Raw genomic sequence first — 23,284 nt, 5'->3', positions numbered from 1 at the left:
GTGCCCCAAAGAAAGCATCATAAAGACAATGTCAGGGAAAGATTTGAAATGTGGAATTGACCAATATTACAGCCAGTACTGAATTGGAAGGCTCAGTTGTCATGCTGTCCCTTACCTTGGACTGTTGGTTAAATTGCACCAAATGGAAGTACACGGAGGACAAAGTAGACTTTTGCTTGTTTTTATTGTGCCTATTACAAAAGCATGTACAAAATTCAGGTAGCAAAGACGCCAGCTTCCAGATGTGTAAAATAAAAGGCTTCAAGACAGTTTTCTGGTTAAAGAGCCCCAGGGGATGCACGTGGAAGTTGTGTGTTGGCTAAACTCGGAAGCACGGGTGGCTGAGGGGCTGGTGGACACTAAGGAGAGAGCGATGCTGAGGCCCCTGTGGATGGTCCCCCTGCCCTGCCCCTGAGTCACGGCAGAATTTGTTCTTGCTGCAGAGTGAACTTTTCTGCTTGCCCACTGATTTGTAAAACCATTTTTGCAATAATGACACAAGAGAAAGAGACACATGTGAACTGAAATAACCCAAACCCAGAAAGTCCTGCTATATCCTCAGATGACGCTTTAGGCGACAAAAGCCAATGCAGACAAGTGGACCCTTGGTGCTAGGGTGTGCTAGGAACTCTTCCCACTGCCACAGAGTGCTGAGGCGACGATGGCGGAGTAGACCAGGCTCTTGAGGAGGAGTAAGAGGTAGGTGTAGTAGGCAGACGTGGTCTCGAGCTGCGGCTGCAGGGTGGCTAAAAGACGTCATTTATTAGTTTCACCTTCTGTTCTTCTGAAGGGCTAGGACTTATTAACGGGAGAGGGGTCACATTATATATTTCTGATGACCTAGGTTGAAGTGATGTCCCCACACCTGCATAACCCAACAGCAAACGTCTACACCCCCAGCACCCCCAGCACCACTAGAACCACCATCACTACCACTACCACCAAATAACTCAAAATCCATCTTCGAGGTCAAGTCAATCAATGACATCAGAGATTCACTAAGAACATTCCAAAGTATTAAAAAGTAAGGTTATGTCTTAGATGAGCGAGTCAACCTGAAAAAAACATTGCTGAAAAATAGCTTTTACCATTTCTTCACCCCCACCATGTCTCTAAGCAATAATAAGCACTAACATGCTTTAACCACTAACTAAATGGCAGACTAATTTGAAAGGTTTGTATGTCAATCTCTAATCTTACTTAATTTTTCAATAACCTAAGAGACTATTTTCATTGTCATTTTACAAATAAATTGAGAACAGAGAACTAATTTGCCTAATGTCATATAGTTAGTAAGCACCACAAACCAGATTTTAACCCCAGCAACATCAAGTTCAAGAATACATTCTTACCTACTCTGTATTTCTGTACCCACACGTGTCATAAATACTCCCGACAACGAAGAGTTACGCATACATATAAAGATGAATTGCTGATTTAGAAGCATCTTAGCCATAACACCTTGTGCATTGCTGAGATTCTTATCAAAGGTACAGTCAGTGGAAATTTGGTTGTGTTCAAGGTAAGATGGGTGGGAGGTTTGAGCAAAGAGGGCATTAGTTGTGATGAGCACTGGGTGATGTATGGAAGTGTTAAATCATGATATCGTACACCTGAAATTAATATCGCCCTTATGTTAAATAAGTTAAATAAAAACTTGAAAAAATAATAAAATAAATTAAGGTAAAGTGGAAGAAAGGGGCGAATCCAAATTCTCTGCAACTTTAGGAGGTCAAACTCACTCCCTTGTCTTTCCTGAATACCCTCATTGTAGCTATGACGTTATAGGATAATTGCATTTATTATCCTTTGAAGTTTTGTAGGAAATATATGATGTCAAGAAATAATTAATGAAAACACTAGTGGGGCAGACTGGAGATTCAATGAACCACTAGGCTGAATCTGATCATCTGGAAATTTTTTTTTTTTTAAGATTTTATTTATTTATTTTTTTGACAGAGAAAGAGAGAGAAAGAACCAGAGAGCACAAGCAGGGGAAATGGCAGAGGAAGAAGGAGAAGCAGGCTCCCCACTGAGCAGGGAGCCTGGATATGGGCCTCAATTCCAGGACCCTGGGATCATGCCCTGAGTCAAAGGCTCTTAACTGACTGAGCCATCCAGGCGCCCCTGGAAATTTCTTTTATGTGTTTATCTCCGAAGAGTCAGAACTCCAGAATCATTAGCCCTTGTGGAAAAGGACCTCGAGTGGTTCTGTGCTCATGACTCCTTGCCCATGGTCAGGTAATATGTTAGCGAAGGTCCAGAGGTCCCTTGAGATTGCACAGGGAGGGCAGGTCAGCAGGGCTAGAGCCAGTGCTCTTTGTAGTTTCTTGTAATATATATTGGGAGAAAAGGCCAGAAACTAGCATTTACAATGTGTCACCTAAATGAGATACCCTATGCTAGACATTCCACATATGTGACATTATATCTTCAGTAACTGAGTGAGGCGTTATCCATGTTATTCAAATGTTAACTACTGAACCCATATTCATGCAACTGGTAATTAAGACTACTGTTAATGTCCAGTCTGTGGCACTTGAAGCCCTGCGCTCACACCCCCTCCCCATGTATGCACCTGTCTCAAGGCCTTGGCTTTGGGATTTAAAGAGGAAGAATAAAAACCGAGTAAGTGTGTGAACTCTTGATTCAGATGGTCTGGGTTGAAGCCCCAGATCTCTCTGTGTGGTGTGGTGCAAGGGGCTGAATTAATTTTAGCTCATTGCCCTCATGTGTAAAATGGGAATAAAATCCTTCACAGTGAGTATTAAGAGAATTACACAAATGCACCCACAGTGCAGCACAACTTCTGTATGAGAAGCTCTCAGTGTCTGTTCATGTTATTAACTACCGGCAAGAACAAAGACTTAAAAAAAAAATCTAGAAGCAACTTGATACCATGTTTTCCTCAGTCCGTAGACACAAAGGCTGCAGAAAATGAAGTCCATTGTTGAGAGAATTCAGAGCACATCACTGCAGCCCTGATTTATAGTCCTCTCCCACCCAAACCAGCCTTTACTGTGTGAAGATGACTCCTGAGAAATGATGGATTGACTTTAAATATCACTCAGTCCATGGCAAGCTCCAGCCATTCTGAGCTTTCTCCCTGAAGCCAGGCAAGTTCAAAAGTTAAGTTGATCAGGAGGGAAAAATGCTGTAGCATAACACAGAGGCAAACAGACAAACACTTACCATCTTCATCTTTCAGAGATTTTGTAGCGTTAATAGCAGTGAGCTCTGAAAGAAACGAGAGCAAGTATTATTCTTTTGTTCATATCCATTATTTGACATGTGTCTGTGTTGTGGATGGATTGATAGATAGATCAATTGATTGATCGATCAGTGGATAGAAAAAATTTGTCAAGCGAAGGAGAGAACCATTACTAATATGAGCCGCACAATTTCAGAACTGATTGTCTTAAGTCCGTGTAATTCAGTAGATCAACTCATATATTGTATTTCTGCACATGAAGACTTTGAAGGTCATGAATGATGCATTTTTTTCTTCTTTTCTCACAACTTAATGCCTAAGACTATCTTATTTCCTTCTGTGCTCATAGCTCCCAGCACAGAGCTTGACGCACAGTAGGTGTTCTTTTTTTTTTTTTTTAAAGATTTTATTTATTTATTTGACAGAGAGAGAGGCAGCTAGAGAGGGAACACAAGCAGGGAGAGTGGGGGAGGGAGAAGCAAGCTTCCCGCTGAGCAGGGAGCACCACGCGGGGCTCAGTCCCAGGACCCTGGGATCATGACCTGAGCTGAAGGCAGACACTTAATGACTGAGCCACCCAGGCGCCCCACACAGTAGGTGTTCTATAAACACTTGCTGAATGGAAAAATAACCAGAAACTGTGGCTGCTTTTCAGTTCTCAGCACCCACTGCTGACGCGAAGGGTTGCTACCAAAATGAATTCATCCAACCCCAGAATGCACAGCAGAATCTTAAATTTTGGAAGGAGTCTGAAATAGGTAAATTCCCCATCTAAGCAAAAGAAAGAGGCCCTACCTTTCCAAACCATGCATGTTCCCAGGATCCAAAACTCCCACACAGGATTTTCTGGGGTAGTGGTGTTGGCGGGCATGACAACGATACTAATGAAAGCCAATACTATTGAGTGATTATTACTGTGCCAGGCACTATATGAAAGGTTCACATGTATTAGGTCATCTGATCCCCTAGTGACACTGATGTGAGCTGTATCCATGTTAGACAGGAAGAAATAAGGTTTAGAGAGTCTAGATAAGTTGCTGGGAGTCATACCAGTGATCGGCAGTCAGCCTTCGAAGGACCATCGTGAGGGTTTAGATGAGCTAGAGCGTGTGAAAGTACCTTGTAAAACAATCCGTAGAAATCGCACATAATTCCACCATAGCGGACTCTCGGGCTTCGTCTCCTCCCCTATCTTGATTACTCTTAGCAAATGACCTTCTTATTACAGAAGCTCAGCAGTTCAGTTCAGTTCACTTCTTTCCGGGGACAGAAAGGTTGGACAAGTGATAATCATAGTTTTCTGAGTATATAAAACTGAGGTGAGGGTTGTATCCCTCTACGGTGTAAAAAAACCCCACAAAAATAAAAACAGAAACAAAACCCAATATGCATACAAAGATCATTGACTGTTGGATGGAGGAAGAGAGTCTCAACACGTTTTGATTTATCCTTTCTCTCCTTGATGTGTCTTTGTCCATACAGATATGGTTCTGTTATGCAAATTATTCACTCCACACAATCTTATTTTGGTACACTCTTAAAAAATGAATCTGGGGGCGCCTGGGTGGCACAGCGGTTAAGCGTCTGCCTTCGGCTCAGGGCGTGATCCCGGCGTTCTGGGATCGAGCCCCACATCAGGCTCCTCCGCTGTGAGCCTGCTTCTTCCTTTCCCACTCCCCTGTTTGTGTTCCCTCTCTCGCTGGCTGTCTCTCTCTCTGTCGAATAAATAAATAAAAAATCTTAAAAAAAAAAAAAAAGAATCTGAGCTATAGGCTTTGGGGTACATCCCAAGAATAAAAATGTTTATATAATCACGTTTAGATGTTAAAATATCCCCAAGAACTGACTTTTAAGTGTCTTAAAAGTCTCTTTCTTTTCCACACAGTGGCTTTGCTCATTAAAAGAGAAATACAAATCTCTTATCACCATGTATTGATTGAGATTTAAACATTAAGGTAACAATTTTTGAAATTAAATCTGAGTGTGTATCTTAGTTTCACTTTATTAATCAGTGTTGGTTGAAAGCTTGGACCATCTTAGTTCTATCTCTCTTCAAAACCACTTCTTTGTTTTGTGCTGCCATGTTTTATATATTTCACCGAAGACAAAAACAACGAACAAAAAACTTCCAAAGTTTTTGGAAACAAAACTAAGCATTAGCTTAGAAATGTGCTGAGGAAAGACATTAACAGAAATGCTGTCATCAGCTTTGTTGCTATGAGAAGACCCTGGGAGACATTCCTCTCAGAATTTAATTCCCAAGTAAAACACACCATAAAGAAGAACTTCTCCCTTTTTGATAATCATCACCATGGAATGTTCTATGGTGTAGTTTTACTTCGATCACTATAAAAATTAATATCTAAAGGACTTCAGCCCAGTGGTTACATTAAACTTATGCTTAGCTCATTTGCCACCTCTCTGTTTCTTAGCTGTAGAAATAAGAGAAAAAAATTCCGACTGTTTTTAATCTTACTTCAGTTATTTTAGGGAAGGTTATACATAAATACAATAAACAGATGAATAAATGTATTCATGTCATGTTTTCAAAAACAAGCATCTTCACTGACATCATTGTGCTTCCCCTTCATCACATGCCACGAGACAGGAAAAGTAAGTCAGGGTTTTACTCTAAATTTGATCATTGGAAACACTAAGGATCCAAGAGGATAAAGATTTAATTCAGCGATTCAGAGTGGTACACTGCAAAGGTCTTTGCACGTTTTGTTAATTCTTTTTTTTTTTAATTTTTTTTTTATTATATTATGTTAGTCACCATACAGTACATCCCCGGTTTCTGATGTAGAGTTCCATGATTCATTAGTTGCATATAACACACAGTGCACCATGCAATACGTGCCCTCCTTAATACCCATCACCAGTCTATCCCATTCCCCCACCCCCCTCCCCTCTGAGGCCCTCAGTTTGTTTCTCAGAGTCCATAGTCTCTCATGCTTCATTCCCCCTTCTGTTAATTCTTTGTTCCCCATTGCTTCTCAAGGGCTTGGGAACCACAGGGAGAAGCGCAAACTGGTTCCTTCTCATGGGCCCTCTGGGGCCTTGGTCTGTGATGTTAATGCCAGGACTTGGCTTCTGAATCTAGAGGCTACTGGATCACAGTTGGGGCCGGGCTATACTTTGAGTAGAGCAATACTGAAGTGAGAAGGACTCTGACTGCTGAATAGAACATTCCTGAAAGGTATAATTGTTCTTATTTCCTGATCAAGTAAGATCATCAAAAGTGGACTCTCTTTTGAGCCTTTCTTGTCGCAAGGTTTCTAGGTGCTTTCACGTGTACTGTTTCATTTAATCCGTACAATGACCCTAAAACCATCACTGTGACCTTCATATTTTGGATGATGAAACTGAGGCAAGAAAAGCTAAGTGAATTTGTCTTTGTCTTTTTCTCTGTGTGTTCCACTGTCTTTCAATGCTTGGGGAAATAGCAGGACATTTATACTACCATTAAAGGCAACAACATTTAGAAAGACTTCTATTTGTTTCTTTTCATTCATATTTAACAGAAAAGGTGGGACATTTCCTTTGAAGACAAGAGTCCTGGAATATATGTACATGTACCTACCTTTTATATGGGAAGGAAACAGAATCTCTTGATCAACTCCTCCTTTATTCCGCTCGTGGTTGACGATACATTTGTGGTCTTTATCCAATGACGCTCCAGTCATGGTCAGCCAGCTGAATTTCATGTATGTGTCGTTAGTCTTGATGGTGTCTCCCTGCTGGGATGTCAGAATTGTTTTGTCATCCTTTTCTTGCCAATCTATCTTGATAACATCAGGGAAAAAGTCTTCAAGAAGACAAAGATATGTTCCAGCTTTATGGAGCTCTCTCTCAGCAATTGAAGGAAAAAAAATTGTAGGCTTGGGGGAAAGGTCTGCATCCAGGTTTCTATCTGTGGGGAAATGCAACAGCAGTTAAAACACTATTAGAGTCACACAAACGTGGTGTGGTTTGGAACCCCTAACACAGAGAAATGAAGGAAACTTGCCATAGAATTATTTCTTGTCTCAGGCCTTTCACCCACAGTGGGTTATGAGGCCCTGATTGTTCTTATTTTCAATGGGAAAACAGGTACTAGAAGTCATGTAACTCGCTCAAAGTCACAACTATTATGTGGCAGAGTCTGGATTAAAATGTGAGATTTTTAAAAACAATACACACGTTTTGAATGGGAATCCACCGTAATACGTACTTGACAATCTATCAAGTTGACCTTTGAATCTTCATATATGGATCCCATGCCCGCTTCTAAAGTAATGGAGGTCTCCTACTTGCTTCCTGATTTTATAAAACATCTCAATCTCACATCTGAACCATTCCAGGACTTTAAGTAGAGCAATGTTTAAAACTGCACCTCCCAATTATTTACAATGGCTTGAATTTAGAAGCAAAGGGGCAGTATTTCCAAAACTGTCTTAAAAAACTATTTTCAGAAATGCTTTTATATTAACATTATCAAGTAACACACTTTTCAGAATTTTGTTTTGTTTTGGAAAATGTTCACTGAAAGCACATTTTATATTGGAATTTCATTTGTTGTTTAGATATGACTAAGCAGACACCATATTTTGACTTTCAGAGTCTCCTTTTAAAGTTGAATCTGCCCTAGAAAGCTGCTAAACGGCTTTAGAACACCACAATATTCCATGATTTCACCTGCTGAGCAAAGCACTGAAACAGTGTACTTGATTACATATGGTTAGTGCCTATATTTTGGGTAATCACAAGTTTTTTCCTTCAACATTCTTTTTGAAACTTATTAACAGTGATTATTATGGCCCAAATCATTTTTATGATGCATGAAGTAGAAAGTATATTCCAGAGTAAATAAGCCTGTCCAACGTATTTATATACACTCATTGGAATACTCACAAAATACATTAGAGTTAAATTGGCTGAATTATTTATATTTTATTAAGATGCAACAGTGTGAATTCTATATAAATTTACTAAATGCCAACTACATTTTCAAGTGCAAGTGTGATATTTCAAGCCTGCATATTGGTATTGATTTAATTGTTCTCTATTTTTCTGTTGTCTTTTATTAAATAAATAAAGCTATTTCATATTTGAATATGAATTTCAAATTTATGACATTTCCAACTTTATTTACAATTCTAACTGTATTTAAAAAGTTTAAACTTTTTTCTGATAGATATGAGCATGAAGACCACACCTGTTGATGCCTGAGCAGGTCTGCTGAAAGTCACCATCTGTGAGTGACATTAAATGTCATGGTGCCCATGGTAATGGTGCAGTGGGAGCATGAAATGTGTTTGTTAAAGACCATTTCTTCTATTTTATAAAATGGATGTGGAAGGCAAGGCCCACTCTTTCACTTCACATTCCTCCTAAAGGACTCACGCATTGAAGTCCTTTTCTAGTTTTGTGGTGGAAAGACAAGACATATTTGAAAATGTGGTGTGCTTCATTTTCTCAGTTAATAAAAAGTATGGGCTCCATTACATTTCCTTCTACCTTTGAACATAAAATTTTACCCTGCGTTTCTTGCTAGATAATCACAGGCTTTTTTCTTCTGCTTTCTTCGGTGCTTTCGATCTTCTGTTTTGATTTCATGGCCTAACCATAGCTATGTATTTTATTTACGCTCTTCTCAAAGAGATTTTGGAACTAGGCAGTAGAAATCAATAAGAAATAGTTCGTGCATTAGAACTTGTTTCTTTTTCTGCCCCAGAGCTTGACAGTTCGGTAAGGTCTACCTCAAAGATGACATGAGAAATGGACACTGTTTACAAACCCTGCTCTGAAATACAGACACAAAACAGTAGAATGCAAACACACTGAAATGCCAGAGCGTAAGGTGAGGCTTTTGTTCCCAATATTATCCCTCACGAAACAGGCGTTGCCTTATGTTTTAGCCTCTTGTATTAAAAGAGGCTCTTCTTTTTTTTTTTTAATTTTTTATTATGTTATGTGAGTCACCATACAGTACATCCTTAGTTTTTGATGTAGTGTTCCATGATTCATTGTTTGCGTATAACACCCAGCGCTCCATGCAATACGTGCCCTCCTTACTACTCATCAGTGGGCTAACCCATCCCACCACCCCGCTCCCCTCTGAGGCCCTCAGTGTGTCAGCCTCTCATATTAAAAGAGGCTCTTCTAAGCTCTACTTTGATCAGACAATACTACTTGGATGAGATATCAACCTGAAATACACTCAACACTAGTTTTAGAGGTAGAGCTGGTAAAAGACAATAAAGAAGTTTAATATGGATTTGGTAAATATTATCCGGAACGAAAGTCTCTACATGTTATGTTTACATTGCAAAATCTGGAATACCAGAGTGAATTAAAAAATGCTTTTTAAACAATTTTGTAATTGGGTCTTTTTCTCTTTAGATAAACTATCCAGTGACATCATCATAAGGAGATCCCAAAACAGACACCCAGACCCTGAGACGACTCAGAAATTTGCTCTAAAGTGGATGTTTTAGACACATGTGAAGTGTCTGAACAGAATTTTTTAATTTAATTTAAAAAATTTTAACAATTTTTAAACAGAATTTGACAGCAAAAAAATGCAGTATTTCTCAACTGATATTTGTATTGATATAATTTTTAACTATGTAAGTATAATTTAAGATATTAAATTTGCAAGTGAATATTTGACTTTTATCCATATTACTATAAGTTTATATATTCAAGTTGCAAAACCTCCTCCCTTTTTCCTTTACATCTGGATATTTCCACTGAAACATGAGAGACCACCTTATATTCAGGCTAATAATACTTGAGACAATGCTCATTATATTCTAATCATTTTTATAAGCAAGTGATAATGAGTCTTAGAAATTGAAGTATTTCACAAATTAGACCATTGGTTCTGAACTGATCCGAGGACTAGATGGTAATTATTGATATATTTTTCTGCACTCTTGATTTCATAAAGATATCCAGTGGGTGGTCATTTGAATTCGGGAGAATAGATATTCTTTATCACTGACCATGTCCCAATTTTTATGATAATTATTTCCTTATTTAATTTCATATACTCCTAGTACCATTCACTTGAGATTGCTGTTACATTGAGAATATGAATGGATGGAAATCCAAAATGTTAACAGTAACAAGTGTCATATAAAATTTTAATTTTTTCTTTTCTAATTTTTTCCATAATAAGCATATCATTTTTTATAATTTTAAGACAGCAATAACAAGTGAATCAAAATTTATTTGCTAACAGATGACTATACAGAAAATGATAGATTCAGTTCACGGTCCATATATTTTTCTTTCTTTCTTTCTTTTTTTTTTTTTTTTTTAAAGATTTTATTTATTTATTCGACAGAGATAGAGACAGCCAGCGAGAGAGGGAACACAAGCAGGGGGAGTGGGAGAGGAAGAAGCAGGCTCACAGCGGAGGAGCCTGATGTGGGGCTCGATCCCAGAACGCCGGGATCACGCCCTGAGCCGAAGGCAGACGCTTAACCGCTGTGCCACCCAGGTGCCCCACGGTCCATATATTTTTCTGCACCACACTCTCCTAAAAAACATTTTTTTCAGGAACTCATGAATTATATGTGTCACTATTATTAAACTTGATTCCTAGAATTTACATTGATTATGCAGTCAGTTGGAAATAAAATGGGACCAGAAACTGGCTTTTCAGTTTATGAATTCGTTTGTGCCTATGATCACAACCACTAAGGAAAACTAAATCTATCATTTCTTTCATTTTTTCAATGTTTTATCACCTTTGTGAAAATTCTTTGAGAACTTTCATTTGAGAGGCTCCTGGGTGGCTCGGTTGGTTAACGATCTGACTTCTGCTCAGGTCATGATCTGAGCGACCTGGGTCCAGCCCCGCATGGGGCTCTATGCTAAGCAGGGAGTCTACTTCTCCCTTTCCCTCTCTCTCTGTCCCTCCCCCAGACCATGCTCCCTCTCTTTCTCTCAAATAAATAAATACAATCTTAAAATAAAATTTTTTATTTGACAAGATCTTGTATGCCAGAAACATCCCTGTGAGATGTTCTCCCTCATTCAGGCAAAATTTCATCTTTAAGGCTAACGAAGAATGAACAAACTTACCAGACTGAATTTAGGGGAAAAACAACCCCTACCTTACAACATTCTTGAATATGTTGCATAGTTAAATATCTCAATACTTGATATTAATCATCCCCTGACCAAATGAAAGTTTAGTAATTTTTTGTTCATTCTTTTCCACTGGTTATTTTTGGAATCAAATAAGTAAGATGTAAAAACTTGTTTACAGAACTTTCCACACAGAAATCCCAAATGAACCTAACATCTACACTTCTTAGGGACCTGCAGTTGCTTTAGCTAGTTAGCTAAAGGACTAGGACGGAGTCATCAAACTCTCCAAAGATCCTGCTGCTACTTGTGACCAAACTGGGCCCAAATCCTAGAATTCTAAGCCAGCATCAGCACCTAGCCTGTGACCCCTGCATTATCTGTGTCCCCTCCCTACCTTATACTGAATAATGCAAAGAAAGTTTACCTGTAACTCTGAGCTTTGTGCCAGGACCAAACACTTTGATTCTGCTCCAGCCAACTAATCCACTGTTTGAAGAGCTTTTACAAAAAACTCCTTTGGTGCCTCTTTTAAAATTGTGCCTATATTTTTTTCAATATTTATGTAAACATAAAAATTGACCGTGGTAACATTAAACGGAGATGAACCTCAAGCAAAATCACATTAGACACGAACATAGTCAAGAGTGGGGATGAACTGGGGCACCTGGGTGGCTCAGTCGTTTAAGTGTCTAACTCTTGATTTCGGCTCAGGTTATGATCTCAGGGTCCTGAAATCAAGCCCTTGGTCAGGCTTCTAGCTCAATGCGGGATCTGCTTCAGATCCTCTCTTTCTCTCTCTTCCTCTGCCCCTCCCCCTGCTCTCTCTCTCAAATAAATAATAAATAAATCTTTAAAAAAAAAAAGTATGGATATGGACTGACCCCTCTCTGCCTGGTCAGCTTGGTTCTGCTTTTCCCATATCACTCACAAGTGTGGGAGACTATGATTTTACCTTTTCTCACCATTTTCCTGAAACTTCTAATCTCCTGCTTTAAAGGGTTTTCTTCTGATGGCACTTCTTTATTAGAGTGCAATTTACAGTTACTGTATCTTTCATTTTCAGAGAGGAACAAAAATAAAGCTAATATATTTGAGTGTATAATATATGACTGTTCAATATTTTTACAGGTGTTATTTTATTTCTATATATTAAGGGGTGGGTATCTGTTTGATTGCAAAGTAAGTTCTTTCCAGAATCCATTTCCCACTGATACTAGACCTGATGAGTTTTTATAGAGTCTGAAATCTTTTTTTTATTACGTTATGTTAGTCACCATACAGGACATCATTAGATTTTGACGTAGTGTTCCATGATCCATTATTTGCATATATCACCTAGTACTCAGTACAACATGTGCCCTCCTTAATACCCATCACCAGGCTAATCCATTCCCCCACCCCCTTTCCCTCTTGAGACCCTCAGATTGTTTCCTGGAGTCCATCGTCTCTCATGGTTCATCTCCCCCTCTGATTTTCCCTCCTTCAGTTTTCCCTTCCTTTCCCTAATGTCCTCCATGCTGATCTATTCCTGAAAGACTGCTCCTTTGGACTTGAAAATACCTAACATTTTCTAGGGTATTGATTTACAATTCTGAGCTGCCCATCAGAGGACCCTGTCTGGTTTGGTCTCTCTGCAGCTGTCCCACCAGGAGGGCAAAGGCAGCTTTGAGTTCTGCAGCTGAGTCCTGCATGTAGGGCAACTGCTCCCGTTCTTCAGCCAGCTTCCATGTTTCCAGCAATTTGATGCCAGTACAGAAAGAAGGTTGAATTCAGCGGCGTCAGAAGGACTTGTCATTTTATAAAAGTATCCTAAGAATCACTTTGTGAGAATTTAATAAATGCATATTCAACATAACTTATTTGATCTTGTGTGAGAAAGAGAGGCAATTTTAATGCCATGTTTAGAAGCAGAAGCATTGTTTTCCACAGGAGGAGTAATACAAATTATGACCTATTACTAATAAAGCATTCAGCTAATGTGTCTACTTAAAAGGGCAGGCAACAGAAGAGTAAGTATCAGAATATGAAAATATGGCCTAACGTTTCAAATATCACATGATGGTCTAGACCATGCATTTTGGAATGGACAAATCTCTGTTGGATCCCACTCTTGGCCATTGTAACTAGCCATGTGACTTTATGCAAATAACTGAACTTCCCAAGCCTCAGTTTCCCTATCTGTGAAATGGAATAAGAGCATTTTCTGTATAGGGCTGTTGAGAAATAAGATAATACACCGGAACTAGGAAACATGGTATCTGGCCCTCCATAAATCCTAGCTAATATTATTATTCTCTTTACTGGGATGGTTTCAGGCCATTTTATCAAATTCTTCCACCAAACAAAATACATGGATTTTATAAGCAATGGGTATTACATAAATTAACAAAAGAGCTCATGAATCCAAGATGTTCTGTGTCCCTGGCATCCACAAGCCAATAAATAGGGAGTCTGATGACCACAATCCAGAATAGTCCCCTAGACTAGAACATTTTTGAGTGTTGAGACTGTGTCTTGTTCACCCTTGTATCTCTAGCATCGAGCACAGAAACTGTCTTTAATAAATGTTTGCTGAGACAATAAATGAATAAATGAAAATTTAAAGCCATGCAGACTCTTTTTATGGGTTCTAGAGCTGAAATGGTTTACTGAGCTCACAAGTTCATTAAACCGGACCATCTCTAGGCACAATCACAAGGCTAACAATAGTACAAATGTTGACTAGTCTCACCTTCCCTCTAAGATGTTACAGTAGTAAGAACAAGGGCGACTTACTGATGTTCTATAGTCATTTACTGTAAGAGTTAACTTTTTTGCACTGCTCTGAAAGATGACACGAAAGCAGTCATGTAAATTTTGAAAGTTGTTAGAGAAAGAAGCACTACTCATTAAGAAAGGAGCGCTATTAACATTAGACGTACTTAATCAAGTGTTTCTCACGTAAGTGACCGTCCACGAGAAAAGCATGCTGAACCAATAACTCACACCAATGGTTTGTAGACACAGTCCTAAAAATACTTTAATTTCAATCCTGAGTATATTTTAGTGTGTGTGTATTTTCCAAAAGTAGAATTATAATCTGCTTGCAAGCAGGGAAGTAAATAAACCATTTGCAAAGTAGTTTTGTTTCCATATATAGTGACCAGTAGCTGCAAAATTGCTGTCCATATGCTGAGGGGATCCTACATTGTTTTTTTCTAAAAAGCATCCATCAGTTTTTCATTCACAGGGTTTAAACAAAACAAAGTTACTTACCTGGGGGAGTTACTATGAGCTTAGTTCCATGTGCAAATATCTTGATCCAGACTGTTCTCACACTGGTTAGAGCTTCTACAAAAACGTCAGCCTTCTCCTGAGCTTCACGGCAGGGCCAGCAGGTAGAAACCAGTTTTTCGTACTGGCAATTTGATCTTCTGGGTCCCCTTGGAAATCCTTGAATATAGGCTTCATTGCATCTGATATTTTATAAGATTTCCTGAGATTAGTTGACCCAAATGTCTGTTTTCCAAGGAGACAATAATCACTGAAAAGTGCTGATAGGAAAACAAAAAACAGTAAGAACAAAAGAAAAAAAAGAGAGATTGGAAGTAACGGTTCAACCAACTATTTATCTACATTACCAGGAAAAGTGTCCAGTGAATTAAGAGGTTTTGATTTCCAGGTGTTCAATTGTGTGAAACTGCTCAGAGATGCATTAAAGGAAAAGCCCTTCTGTTCTCACAGTCATCAGACCCCTCCGTTAGTAATTTGGGATCGTATTTCTAAAGGAGGAAACTCTTCAGTAATCTAAGATGCAAATATGCCAACAGAAATACACTTGAGAAATGTGAACAATGGTCCCCATTTTTTAATCAGCTGCTTTTACAACTTGGCAACATGATTCTTTACCACACAATGCAAAATGAGAAAATAATTTGTGTAATGAGATATTATTCCTGGAATGAAGGACTACATTTGTAGAAATCTATCTTCCATGAAATAATAGATTCCTATTTAACCCAAAATTTGAAAACACAGCCCAAATGTTGAAAGAAGCAGCCTCTTGGAAGCTATTCTGTGATCTTCAGAAATGCACGTGTAGCCCTACTTCTGAGGTTAACTAGCTTTGGACAAGACATTTGCCATCTCTGGGTTCCCACGTCCCATTTGCTGTGTGGACATTGGGCTACGCATGTCCAAAGGGCCCTTCCTGTCCCCACGGCTTATGAACCTGTGACGAAGAGCAGGAAAGGGTCTGCTGTGGTTGCTCATGTGAGAAAGGACTTGAGGGTTAGTAATGGAGAAGGTTTTCTTACCCGTGCCTTCTGACTTTGTGACATTGTGAGATCCCAGCAGGCACAATATCAGGGGGCTTCATGGGATGTGAGGACCTTATTGACTATTTTACCTTATATCAAGTAAAAGACTCCGTTGTTTTTCTTAGCTGTGTCTAAGCCAGAATCGGGCTAGTCTTATAGGTAATATTGGTTGAGACATATAGGATTCATTTCAGGGACTCTTCCGTTAGTTGGTACCAGTGGACAGTGACCTTCTCAAAGGAAACCCCAGACAGCTGGCCATGTATGTGAACTGTTCTGTCTGGTGTTCAGGTAAAGGAGAGTTGATTCTGAGAGATGTTCATTTTGGTGTCTCCATTTGAAAAACAAAGGAGTAAGACCAGAGGTACCTGGACAAGTTGACAGGGGACATAAACACAGTGAAAAGACAAGAAAGGTGTGTAGTCACCTACACACCCGAGCCAAAGATATACATAAACCTATAGGGTTGCCATTGCCGGTGACTAATCAGAATGGGCTCAAAGGGGGGACATGAATCAGGACTGGGGAGGCAGCAGTAGCCCTTTTTCCTCAGAGGCAAGGATGAGGGAGGAAGGTCTGCTTTAGAACCAATGAAGACCTTCTCAGTAAGGTCTGTCTCAGTGTTATTTTATTATGTTCCTGTTATAAAGAGCCATCAGGTCTTGGAAGACCTCACCTACCCCCATGTTATGATAATTCAATGTATGTTCCCCTGGGAACAACAGACTTGCATCTTTCCTTTAGCTCTTGCTTCAAACACACCTATCCTTCAGCTCTTTTTCACTCTCAGTGAAAGTGTGGGGAGCTCTAACCCACCATGAGAATTGGAAGAAAAGTCTTATTACTATTAATAACAAATGAGACAATAATCTCACAACCTTATGCAGAAGTATGTACATTTGATAGATCAGTAGTTTGTAGAAAGTTCACAAAGTTCGGTGAACATTAAAAATTACTGTAGTTATTGCTTTAGATACTATGACATTTCTATACTGTGAATGAAGAAAAATCTCGGAGGAAAAATACCCTTTCATTTATTACCCTTGACTCTTTTCCTATTCACAATTCCTAGCTTTTTAGAATTAAAGCAACACTTTACTCGTTTAGAGGGCAAGGTGAGATGTGACTTTTAACGAGTCCCCGAGTTCCTGTGTTAGCTGAGATGGCTCATGAAGTGGTTTAGTTGTAATGGGAAAGGACACTGTGATGTGTTGACCCTGTGCTAGACTGTCCTGGATGGAACCTTCTTCAGACCCCAGCAATCCAATAGGTTAACACTTAAAACTGGGAAAACAGGATGACAAGGATTTAGTAAGTTCCCTTGATCATGCTGTCAGTTAAGCGGCTGAGAAGGAATTTGAAATCCAGATCTGTAACACTCAAAAGTGTTGTATCTTCCGTCATTCATTCATTCATTCCTTCATGCGTTCATTCATTCATTCATGCAAAGTCAGCACAGCATTTTGCACATTGGATTCGGCTTCCTTCCCCGGAAACTTACCATAGATGGAGAAGTAGAAACGTCAGGACACTTTAAAAAGGCAGCCTAGGCCCTGGAGAGGTAAGGATAGTCGATACAGTGACCTGACTGAAAGAAACATCACAGACTGGGTGCTTGGGCTCTGAGCTCAGAACTTGCCGAGGACACAGACACAGGAGAAAAGTCTGGTAGAGACAGTAGCCAGGTCCCTCTGGCAGGTAGAAAGGAGCATGCATGTGTTTGCAGGGGTGTGGAGCTGTGGGAGGGCTTTTGTTCAGTGGCGGTGGCAGCAGCGGGGAGCATTTCCACACAGTGTGTCCCAGCAGGCACAGTAATCCAGCCCAGTGTCTGCCTCATTAACCCCGTGTGTCCTGAGTCTCGCTGGCAAATCCCTCTGCCGCTTCCTGGCTTCCTATCTCTCACTAACACCTTGCTCATGGACCACATGTTCATTTGCACAAATATACAGAATGTGTTTTAGAGGCTGGTCTGGCTTCTGTCGGCACCAGTGAAAATACACATTCTTCCTTAGGACACCAGGTTTTATTTGGCATTCTAAAAGTGCTGTTTTCTTGCTTCCTGGTAATGGATGGTATGAGTGGTGTTATTAAAATGTCTGCATTTGCATCTGAGAGAAAAACAAAAGCAACAATTAGTGAAATGTTGACATTTGCTAAGATGAAAGCTTGGAGTCTGAGGTTTACTTTTTCTTCCTGAAGAATTCAAGGTCAAGGTGGAATTTGTCAGCTTAGTTTAAATGATCTGGGGGCTTCCTTATGCCCACAATGGCTGACTTGATTGTCCATGCTTTCTATCAGCTTTCTTCGCTGAGTGAAATGTCCCATGGGAAAGGCCACTCACAGCTCCACAGGGAGGCCACCAGGATGACCTGTGGCGGGAGCGGCATCGTGCCAGCTCTTGTCAGGAGAGGTGGTTGAATACTGGGCGGATCACAGAGCAAACCCGAGGGCTGATTTAGTGAGAGGAAGTGGTGCTCTGCACACACAGCTAAGACCCATAGACTGCAGAGGAACAGAAGGAGACATTCTCTGATATTTTCATCAAGTCTCAATTTTAAACAGATGCGGTGAAAATGGGTCTTAAGGAAATGGCCTCCACTAGTATTCCTGCCTGTTTTCCAGAGGTGGAAAATTTTAAATCCCCATCTCCCTCTCCAGCCACAATAAGCACCCATCTACTTCAGGTTGCGCTTTGATGCCCATGCTTCTGTGGATGAAAAGGTGTTACTTTGGGACATAGGGGAGATGTTTCTGGGGAACTTTTTTGTGGTCCCCTCCTTTGCCTTCCCTCAGCTGCAGCAGGATTCCACCAGCACCTTCCCCTGCGATGAAGTCACTTGTTTCTACAGCGGTGATGGGCTAGATTAGGTCTGGGTGGATTTAGCAGTAGCTATTGTTCCCCTCCTGCAGCACCAAAGGGGAAGCATTTTCTGGATTGTCCCTGATCTTCCCTGCAAGAATTTAATGGAGTTCCTGGAGAAAAACGCTTAGAGGGTGATGGGAAATACCTTAAATACGGTCCCTGGTCCCTCAGGGCTCACACTCTTCCACTAGTCTATACTCAGCTCTTAATATTTCATTAGAAATTTCCACTTTAATCTTGTGACCAGGTGAATGTGTTTGACAACTTCTATCCAAGGTGAGCACATGCTCACTTCCTGTTTCTCCCTGCAAGTGCCTGTCTCCAATTTTTGATTCAATAAAGTACCCTACAACCTCAGTTCTCCAAGGGATACAAAGAATTACATTTCAATAACTTTTCTGGAAGTTATTGTACGATAACAGCCCTGCTATTTCCAGCTCTCAACACCTCTGAACACATGTGGGTCCTTTTTCCTAATTTTTGTTTCTTTGTTTGTTTTTCTTTCTTTTTTTTAAAGATTTAATTTATTTATTTGAGAAAGAGAGTGAACGAGAGAGAGCACAAGCAGGGGGTTGGGCCGCAAGGAGAGGCAGAGGGACAAGCAGACGCCCCACTGAGCAGGGAGACTGACTCAAGGCTCAATCCCAGGCTCTGAGATCATGACCTGAGCTGAAGGCAGACACTTAACCAACTGAGCCACCCAGGCACCCCTGTTTGTTTTTCTTTAATGTAAATTGTTATTTATCTTAATGTACTGCTATCAAAAGAAGAGAAGTAAATTCAGTTGAGTTCTGCCCAAATTCCCATTATACCTCTTTGTAATTTTTTAAACTGGGTTTCGTTTGTTAATATGGAGCCTTGAGACGTCTCTCTGTATGGTGGACCTCAGTCTTTTCTCTGATATGTATTTGAACAATATTTTCTTTTAATCTGTGGCTTTTTAATTTTATTTGACTTGATTTGATTTATGTAATTCACTTTTTCTTTTCCTTCCATTTTCAGTGATGAGAAGAGGAGAAATGTTAATTTCGAGGAAGTGCAAATCATCAAACCTTTCTTTTATGATTCTTACTTTATGTGTCCTATATGAGAAATCTTTGGCTAACCCAAGGTCACAAAGATTTTCGTGACATATTTTCACAACACATCTAGAAGTGTTTATTGTTTTAGTGTTTATGTTTTGTCCTAGAATCTGTTTTTAGTTAATTTGTGTATGTGATGTTTGGTATGGATTGTGGTTTATTATTTTTTTACATAGATGAACAGTGGTTTCGTAACCAGTTGTAGAAAAGTCTATCCTTTGTCCATTGGATTTCCCTGGCATCTTTGTTAGAAAGTAGTTAACCACTTACACGTTGCCCTATTTCTGGATTCTGTTCCTCTTACCTATGTATCTATGCTTTCACCAATCCCCCACTGTCTTGACCATTGTAGCTTCATAGTAAGTGCTTAAATTCTTTTCAAAACTATTTCACAATGCTATGTTCTTCGTGTTCCCATATAAATTTTGCAACTAGCTTATAGATTTGTATGAAAACTTCTCCTGGGATTTTGGTAGGGATTACATTGAATGTCTTTATCAGTTTTGAATCTTCCAATCTATGAATATGGTATATCTCTAGATTTATTTATTCTTCCTTGACTTCCATCATTAATGTTTTATTGATTGTAGCATATAAATCCTACCCATTTTTGGTTAACTTTCATCTCTACATATTATAGAGTTTTTTGGATATTGATAGTGTTGCTATTGTAAATGATACTGTTTTTTAAATTTCACCTTCCAATTGTGAATTGCCAGTATATACATTACCATCGATTTTACATCTCACATTCTATTTAACAGTGTATACTCCTCCATTAGGTGCACGTGCCATCATTTATTCAATCAAACTTGCTATATTTGGATATTTATGTCATTTCCAACATTTTTCAGTTACCCGATGAATACTTTTGTGTATATATATGTTCCTGGTGTTGAAACTGTGCCTTCAGAGTAAATTTCTAAAAGTGTTTCGCTTGGTTGAAAGGTAAATGCATATGATCTTTTGTGAGCTATTTCCAAATTCCCCCATGAAAGGGTTCTATTTTGCATCCTTACCAGCAATGTGTAAGCGTTCCTCCCACAGCTTCCCCAACAGAGTGTATTATTTTTATTCAGTCTCATGAATGAGAAATGGTATCTCAATGTAGTTTTAATTTAATTTGTCTTATTAAAGGTGAAGTTGAGCATCTATTTATGATCTGTTTTTAATTTCTCTTCACTAACTGGCTTTTCTTGACTTTTGTCATTTTCCTTTAGGATGTTTAAATGATCTACTTCCATTTAAAAATGTATTTTTATTTTGAAGATAGTTGATCATTATGTGCTATACAACTTGCAAGTATTTCCTCATGGATTGTTGTTTGCCTTTTGATTTAATTTATGCTGCTTTTTGCCATGAGAGCTTTGTTTTCATTTTCACGGAGTAAAATTTATCAACATATTTTCTTATTGTATCTTTAACTATAGTTGCATTGCTTTACTCTTTTTTGCACAGAAGGGGCTGCCAACATTTTTCTGTACAGAGTCAGATAACAGATATTTTACTTAGGCTGTTTGGCCCTAAGGTGGCTCCTTTGATTCGTCACCTCTGCCATTGTAGCCCCAGAGCAGCCATGGACAGTTAGGAAATGCATAGGCGTGGCTGTGTGCCAGGAAGGCAGCAGCAGGTGTCCTATTAGAAATGTCTGAAAGGACAAGTTTTCTATTTCCACTTATTCTGTTATTTAAAATAAAAAAGTAAAGAAAATAATCGGTTATGGGTTTGGTTCTATATTTTGTTAATATATGGTCAAATATGCCATAATAACCCATCTAAGCAATGTAAGGCCCCAATATCGTGAGCATTAGGCCTGCTCCAAGCACATGTAAGAACTTCATATGTATTCTTTATGTTACTGCTCTCAACAGATCCTCCAGGAAAACATATTTATATTTTCCATTTCCAAATGAGGAAAATGAATCAAAGACATGTTGAGAAATTTATTCAGAGTAATACAGTTAATATGGGGAGAGCGGATGTGTAACAAAGGGTCATTGATCCCTGAATGTGGAGTGGGGTGCCCCTTCTACGTCTAAAATACAGGATTTATACCTTGGTCTCTCCTGTGCCCCCAAATAGCTGATTGTTTACTGGTCAGATTCCTTCAGGATGGCCTCAGACACTAATAAAAGCCATACAATATTTACATGTGACCGATCATTGCACTTCTGAAGAACTGTAATGCCCATGAATAAAATCAGAAAGTGGTAATAACAGGAAATATTGATGTAAAATGTATCCCCCTTCCTGTCTTCATTCTGAATCATTTCAAGTACTACAAATCTCTTTCTCTACAGTGAATTAACAGACAAACAAATTTTTCTCTGAACCATCCACCCCGTATTTTCAGTTCTCAGACAACTGAATTTCATGGGAAATAACATCGAGTCCTTATATGTGTACCATCGTGGCTGATATCATGCGAGGTTCACTGTGTGAGCAGAATCTACAACATCTTCCTGCCGAGTTCGGTAAATACCGCAGAGGGAGCGGCTCAGGCTGCCACCCAGCTGGCAGCTCTGTGGTGGCCCATGTTGGGCAGGATGTGGGTGGGTCAGACCTGAGGACGGTTCCTGTGCAGCTTCTCTTGGCAACGCTCATGCTGTGGGTCTATTCCAGCAGGCACAGTAGTACACGGCCTCGTCTTGTTTCTCTAAGAAATTTATATTCAAGGTTGAAGTGGAAGTAAGAGCATTTTTACTTGCTTCAAGTTTGTTTTTCTTCCCACCTATAGAAACTTGACCAGAGATTGCCTGGACCAGTCCTAGATATTCTATCTCCTGATCTGGCTTCTGCCGGTACCAGTATATGACTGCATTGTTAAAGTCCGAAATGAACACCTTGCATGATATGCGGGCACTCTTATCTCTTGCTCTGGAAATTGATATTTCCGGTTGCTCCAATTTCACCTGCCCAAGGCCAACTGCAAGCAAAGAAGAGAAATTCCCATGAACAAATGATATGGAAAAAGGCAACAATAAAGAAGTTCTTGAGTCTCTCCTGCAGACTGGAGTGACTGGGGGACAACTCACAGGCCCAGAGGCAGGAGAAGATGACCGCTTCCAGAAGTGCCATCCCTTTGGCCTGGCTGGCTCCCCGGTGACAAGGTAAGAAGTGAGGTCCCTGGTAACAGGACTTGTCATGTCAGTGGCTGGAGGGCGGGGCTGGTTCTGGTTTCTCAGAAGAAGTGGTGGCTTAGATAGTTTGCTGGGGTTGTTCATGATCTGCCACGGATCCGAGCAGTTTGGGGCTTCCTGTGCCCCGTCAATGCTGGGCCGATGGAGTGAGAGGATTCCTAATCTGTAAATCCGGAAAGAAATTCGTGGTATAAATGTGTCCTTCCGGGGTGGGAGAGGATGATTCTCACACCCATCAGCCCTTCCCCCTGGAATCCCATTCTGCAGAAACATTGCTCAGAAACACAAGGACAGGCCTGCTGCATCCAGCCCCTATGTGTGTCTGTCTCTGATTTACTGCTGATCTGGGACTGGGATGAGAAACCTACCTTAACACAGCACCACAGAACAACAGACAGTGAACTATCTCATCGACGTTACTGAATATGCCTCGCGCATAAGCATTTTTGAAGTTAACTGAGACATCACCAAGCAGATTAGGACTCAGAGAAATCAGATTTCAATTATAGTCTGGGTGCCTCCAAGAAGGGATGAGGATGCAATTGCTGGGGATACATGGGTCAGAGCTGTCTCTGGAACCAGCCTCTACTCACTCTGGGCCTTGC

The 23,284-nt window shown here is 39.9% G+C and overlaps 1 gene segment (V, D, J or C); it reads right to left on the bottom strand.

Annotated features, from left to right (window-relative positions):
- Window positions 1-621: 621 nt before the first annotated feature.
- On the bottom strand, window positions 622-22,637 carry LOC130542080 (T-cell receptor gamma chain C region C10.5-like). The segment is given in 6 exon segments: window positions 622-746; window positions 3,193-3,237; window positions 6,795-7,124; window positions 14,552-14,604; window positions 22,144-22,465; window positions 22,575-22,637. Coding segments are annotated over 6 exon segments (918 nt in total).
- Between the last annotated feature and the right edge of the window lie 647 nt (window positions 22,638-23,284).

The sequence above is a fragment of the Ursus arctos genome, unplaced genomic scaffold, assembly GCF_023065955.2.
Source record: "Ursus arctos isolate Adak ecotype North America unplaced genomic scaffold, UrsArc2.0 scaffold_3, whole genome shotgun sequence".
In the NCBI taxonomy this organism is placed as follows: Eukaryota; Metazoa; Chordata; class Mammalia; order Carnivora; family Ursidae; genus Ursus; species Ursus arctos.
Note: the sequence above shows the minus strand (reverse complement) of the source record. Positions and strands in the feature narration are given on the sequence as shown.